The sequence below is a fragment of the Coregonus lavaretus genome, assembly GCF_964263955.1.
Source record: "Coregonus lavaretus genome assembly, chromosome: 40".
In the NCBI taxonomy this organism is placed as follows: Eukaryota; Metazoa; Chordata; class Actinopteri; order Salmoniformes; family Salmonidae; genus Coregonus; species Coregonus lavaretus.
Window position 1 is genome coordinate 5,692,163 of NC_140027.1, and position 5,520 is coordinate 5,697,682.

The following is a 5,520-nucleotide window of genomic DNA, read 5'->3' on the forward strand; positions in this document are numbered from 1 at the left end:
CTTTAGCTTACTCTGTCGTGCATTTATGTCAAATAGCCTACAAAAACAATCAGACTGACAAGAGAATAGCCACAGTGGTGTAAAACATACAGTATAGCTTTCTAATCGCCCCGGTCCACCTTAAATAAGAGGCTGGACGTGATTAAGCAGCACAACCTGCTTCCTCCCCACTGTGATGCAGAGAACCTGCCTCAGCGCTGCCCTCATCCCGGCTGTAGCTAGCCTATAAAAACTAGGACGAGCAGAGCTGAAACCTCACAGCTACAGACAGTGGACAGCTCCTTGGTGCTGAAACCAACCGCCTGCAAACACACTCAGCGGCTGCAACACCACACACATGCCAGGAAACATGCCTGGAATCATGGAGGGACACTCTTGGCAACTTTTCCTACTTTCTTTCTTAGTTTTGGAGGGGTCGACGCAAGATTTCGGACAGACCCAGTTTATTTGCACGTCTGTGCCCAAGGATATGGACTTGTGCGCGGCTACGATGCAGAACACCGGTCCGGCGGAGGACTTGAAGACGACGGTGATGCAGTTGAGGGAGACCGTGTTGCAGCAAAAAGAGACCATTATGAACCAAAAGGAGACAATCAGGGAACTAACGTCCAAGTTGAGCCGGTGTGAGAGCCAGAGTCTGCCAGAGGCCGGAGCGGGAGGCCGGAGAATAGTACCGGGCGCCAAGAACACTATGGGGGACGTTTCAAGGGGTCCTCAGGACACTCTCGCTCAACTAGGACAGACTTTACAGACCCTCAAACAGAGGTTGGAGAATCTTGAGGTAGGCATTGGGGTTTGTTTGACCTCCCTATTTTGACCTAGGAATATGGAATGTAGGTTGAGCTTTCAATAAACTTTTAATCATTTTTTCGCGTTTCCAATCGGCTCGGTTGGTTCTATAGTTGTGAATTGCTTGCTATAGGGTTATTTCAGTCCAGTCACTAATGCTATAGACCTATTTAAAGCTATTTTTCCGCATCCAACCGGAAAGTAATTACTCTAGAGCACTAAATGAAGCCGCACCACACTCTTGATAAGGACAGACAGACGCCTCATCTTTGGACCAATGTAGGCACTTGATGCAAATTGCCGAGGCAGTAAGTCCTCCACAAACGAGCTAAGCACCAGAGCTTTACCCACGACGTGCCCCGCCTCGCACATGTAGGAGTGTTTATTTAAACCCAAAGTTATTTTAATCGTCCCATCTTGTCTGTTCCTCTGTCCTTGTTCCGTTATACAGCAATACAGCCGAAACAACGGTACGGCCCAGGCGAATAGTCTGAAAGACCTGCTTCAGAACAAGATTGATGATATGGAGAAGCAGGTGCTGTCCCGGGTCAACACCCTGGAGGAGACCAAACCGAGTCAGAAGAACGATACGGACCAGCGGAATCGAGTGGAGTCCACGCTGACTTCCATGCATCACCGGATAACGGACCTAGAGAAAGGTGAGTGAGCTATGGGGCAAAGAGATCATGCCCAAATATACACAGTCAATATAATTGTTCTGTTCATGTGAATGCTTATAAAGGACTAAAATGATTACATTATTTTGATAATAATTTGCGCATTTAATTTTAATAGTAAAAAAAATAAGGGCACCAGAATCATCCAAATGTGGTGGAATTGGCTCGTTCAATGGTTTATATTTCTAAAATAATGCCAATTTCTAAAAACAACCCTGCATTTCACTTGGTTAATTGCCTGGCCCACATGAGCTTGTCAATACAGACAGTTCCGCAGCGCAGCTATCACCACTGTGCGTAAGGGGAGATGGGAGATGGAGAGAGGGAGGTAGCTGCATTGCTTTGCACATCTCATATTAACACAGTGATGCCACACTGGGACAATAATTCACGTGTCAGGGAGCGACAGCCAATGACGCTTCATTTCCAGTGACTGTGAACGAGAGTCGTTGGTTTTGTAGGGGACATAGCGGCGCAGGAACTTTACAAGAGAGTTTTAACGATGTGCGGAGTGCTGGATATAGAGCGCACAGTGTTGGAGACAAACAGGCACATTTTGGAACATCGATCAATGTTTAGTTCAGCTCCTTACTGGGGAGAATGAGGGGGTTGGAAGTGAGGAAGGGATGGCGTGTGTGTGTGTGTGTGTGTGTGTGTGTGTGTGTGTGTGTGTGTGTGTGTGTGTGTGTGTGTGTGTGTGTGTGTGTGTGAGAGAGAGAGAGAGAGAGAGAGAGAGAGAGAGAGTTTGTGTGTGAGTGAGTGAGTGAGAGACAAAGCTATTCCCTGTTTGCCCTGCTCACGTGGTCATATCATCCCGCAGAGAATAGGCTAGGAGAGAGATGCACAGTCTGTTCCAAGCCAATGATATAGATCAGAGCATCGTCAAACTAAAAAGAAAGGAGAAAACCTTTAGTTGGGGATCGAAAATCTCAACTGGTGGAGCAAACCATACACACGAATAAACCAATCAATCAATCACATGATATGACATAACTGACTATAACATAGCCTATGAGTGCAATGTAGATTATATAAATCACTGAAAGGTAAACAAGTAGGCATATGTTTCGTCCGCAGGTGGGAAAGACAACAGACCACTGGACAAGTTCCAGCTGACATTCCCGTTGAGAACCAACTACATGTACGCCAAAGCCAAAAGAACCCTGCCGGAGATGTACGCCTTCACGGTGTGTCTGTGGATTAAATCGAATGCGTCGCCTGGGGTGGGCACACCTTTCTCCTACGCTGTCCCGGGGCAGGCCAACGAGCTGGTGCTGATTGAGTGGGGAAATAACCCGATGGAGATACTCATCAATGATAAGGTAAAGATCGCTGATGGCAATGGCATATTCTACACAGCATGTGGCTATAGGCAAAATGGACAGATCGCCCTGCGTAAATGTGGTGTGCCAGACTAGGAAATTAAGCTACGCCGCTACTACGCAGCATTATGCAATGTATGGGAAAGTTATGGAGACGTTACAAGCAACGTAATTATACAAAATATTGCATTTACAGACAGTGCTATGTCTAAAAAACATTAAAAACCGTAGCAATCATTAGTTCTAGGGCAGGCCTATTTGAACATACAGTAATGGGTGCGCTGTCCATGCTGCAGGTGGCCAAGTTGCCGTTCATCATCAACGACGGGAAGTGGCATCACATCTGCATCACTTGGACCACGCGCGACGGGATGTGGGAGGCGTTTCAGGACGGAGTGCTGCGGGGCAGCGGAGAGAATCTGGCGCCATACCATCCCATCAAGCCGCAGGGGGTCCTCGTATTGGGACAAGAGCAGGTAAGAGGGTTCACTAAATGAGTATGAACTAACTTTAGATTAAATTGGTATGCAAATCGTGATATATTCTTGAGATAAATGGCCTGGGGGAAATAATTATATCCATTAGTAATGAAAATATTAGAGCAGGTTTTCTCTCCAATGATCATTAATGTGATGGGAAAGTTAAGAGACCTTGGACGACATTTTAAATTAAGACGTAGCCATCTAATTAAGGCCCTCGAGCTAGATATCGTGGAATACCCCAACTCAATTGGGACAATGCACAATCTACTTCAGATAGAAAAGTGGGACATCTTTAGCAATTACAGAGTTATAGGCATTACAGAGTAATAGGCATGTCATGAAAAGCAAATAATGGCGCATGCCCAGCCGTGTGTAAATGGTTAAATTTGGGCTTTGGTTGTGGTGGAACTGTCACTGAGAGTGGTTGCTTTTTATTATAGTTTTATGATAATTAGAAATCAGTGCATTTCCATGGTATAGGCCAACTGTGTTCCAACCCCAATTGTATTCCTTCCTAATACAGTACATGATGATTAGCCTATTACACACATTTGTAATAGTACCGAAAATTCGCGCCACTAACCTTGAACTTGTCATCTTGTTGCTCCACAGGACACGCTGGGGGGAGGTTTTGATGCCACACAAGCATATGTAGGTGAGCTAGCAAATCTCAACATGTGGGATAGGAAGCTTTCCATCGGGGAGATTTATAACCTGGCAACCTGCAACAGCAAAGCGCAAACTGGCAACGTATTCTCTTGGTCAGAGTCCAACATTGAAATATTCGGTGGAGCTACCAAGTGGACATTCGAGCCGTGCCGTTCGCTCAACTGAACTGCATTTAGACATGAAACCAAGGCCAATCCGACATATCTGTATTTCTTTTGAGCTTCTGTCGTTCTTGTCTTCATTATGACGTTCGTTACAGACGATTTGGTATTTATTTAATGATAAGCTTAAACCTGGGATTTCTATTAGATATTTATGTGCGAAACAACTTTTTTTGATCTTGAGAAAAATCTCATTCGTCTTGGAAACCTCAGTTGGACAGTGTTGGTATCTGTTTGTTTGTTTTTCTTTTGGAGTTTTGTTGCAAGCGCACTTTAGCTTTTTTGATTCGCTTATTTTGTCTTGGACGGGCAGCTGGGCAATCCACGCCTTATGTTGGACAATTCACAGCACAGTGTGGAATTTATGGAGCCATCCTCTAGAGTGGAACTCACGCTGTCCGTCCAAGTCTTGTCAGTATTTGACGCCATTAAATGATACAGCTCCCTCCAAATCCCTCAACCTCACCCACCCCTCCGGATCTTGCACTGTGAATGAATAGAGCCATGTAGAGAGAGGACGCCGAGGGTTCGTTGAAGGACACTGCAAAGTCGGACTGTAAAAATCATTTGTAATTGTCGTTCGCTTCAAAGTGTTTCCTGTAGACCCTGTAAACGAATGTCGTTAATTGCCAACATGCTACAAAGCCTGGGTGCCTTGGGCTGGTGCAAATATTGAGCACATACGTTTTATGTTGCAAATTATATGTATTGTTTGTTTTATATTTATTTTGGGGGAGGGTGGGAGAGTTTCTTGTTATTATTCTGATAAATGTAATTTAATTAAGGTTTGTTAACGGATATGATGACGTGTTTGGGCAGGTGTTTGTATCTGTATTCGGAATGTTACAGTGTCTGTATAGTGACAGCATGACTGAGTGACAGGATGCTGCCACATCGTCGTCGACATCAATCTGCTTGACTATCCTTTCTGGGGACTGGGTGGTTTTCTACTGGATTGTTATATGCTCCAAGCATGGCAACACAGAAAGATGTGAAAAAGATCTAATTTTTGTAATAAAATTGTGATACATAAGAGTTAAAAGTGTATTCCTGGGCTGGCATTAATGGTATGCAGCAAAAGGTGTGGATGAGAGAGAGAGTGAGAGAGAGAGAGAGAGCGGTAGAGAAAGTGGGAGAGAGAGGGAGAAACAGGGAGAGAGAGAGAGAGAGAGAGCAGTAGAAAGTGGGAGAGAGAGGGAGAAACAGGGAGAGAGAGAGAGAGAGAGAGAGAGAGACTGATAATTATTACTGGTTAAATCTGATTTAATCTTGTCACATGGTGTAGGAGAAAGACATTAGTGCTGGATAAGTGAAAGAAAACGCCTGAACTCAGACTGAAGGACAGAGAGGTGCTGGGAAGAACTGAAACAGTGTGTGCGGTGTCTCTTTTTAGCTGACTGCAGAAGATAACACTCCCAAA

At 44.9% G+C, this 5,520-nt stretch overlaps 1 protein-coding gene across 1 annotated transcript; it reads left to right on the plus strand.

The window, feature by feature from the left end:
* The first annotated feature begins 257 nt into the window (after nucleotides 1–257).
* LOC311113478 (neuronal pentraxin-1-like) lies at nucleotides 258–5,137 on the plus strand. The gene is made up of 5 exons (XM_084156702.1): nucleotides 258–781; nucleotides 1,241–1,448; nucleotides 2,544–2,788; nucleotides 3,085–3,264; nucleotides 3,883–5,137. The coding sequence occupies exons 1-5, from the start codon at nucleotides 338–340 to the stop codon at nucleotides 4,102–4,104; spliced, it is 1,299 nt and encodes a 432-aa protein (XP_084012828.1). The 5' UTR covers nucleotides 258–337; the 3' UTR covers nucleotides 4,105–5,137.
* Nucleotides 5,138–5,520: the final 383 nt, after the last annotated feature.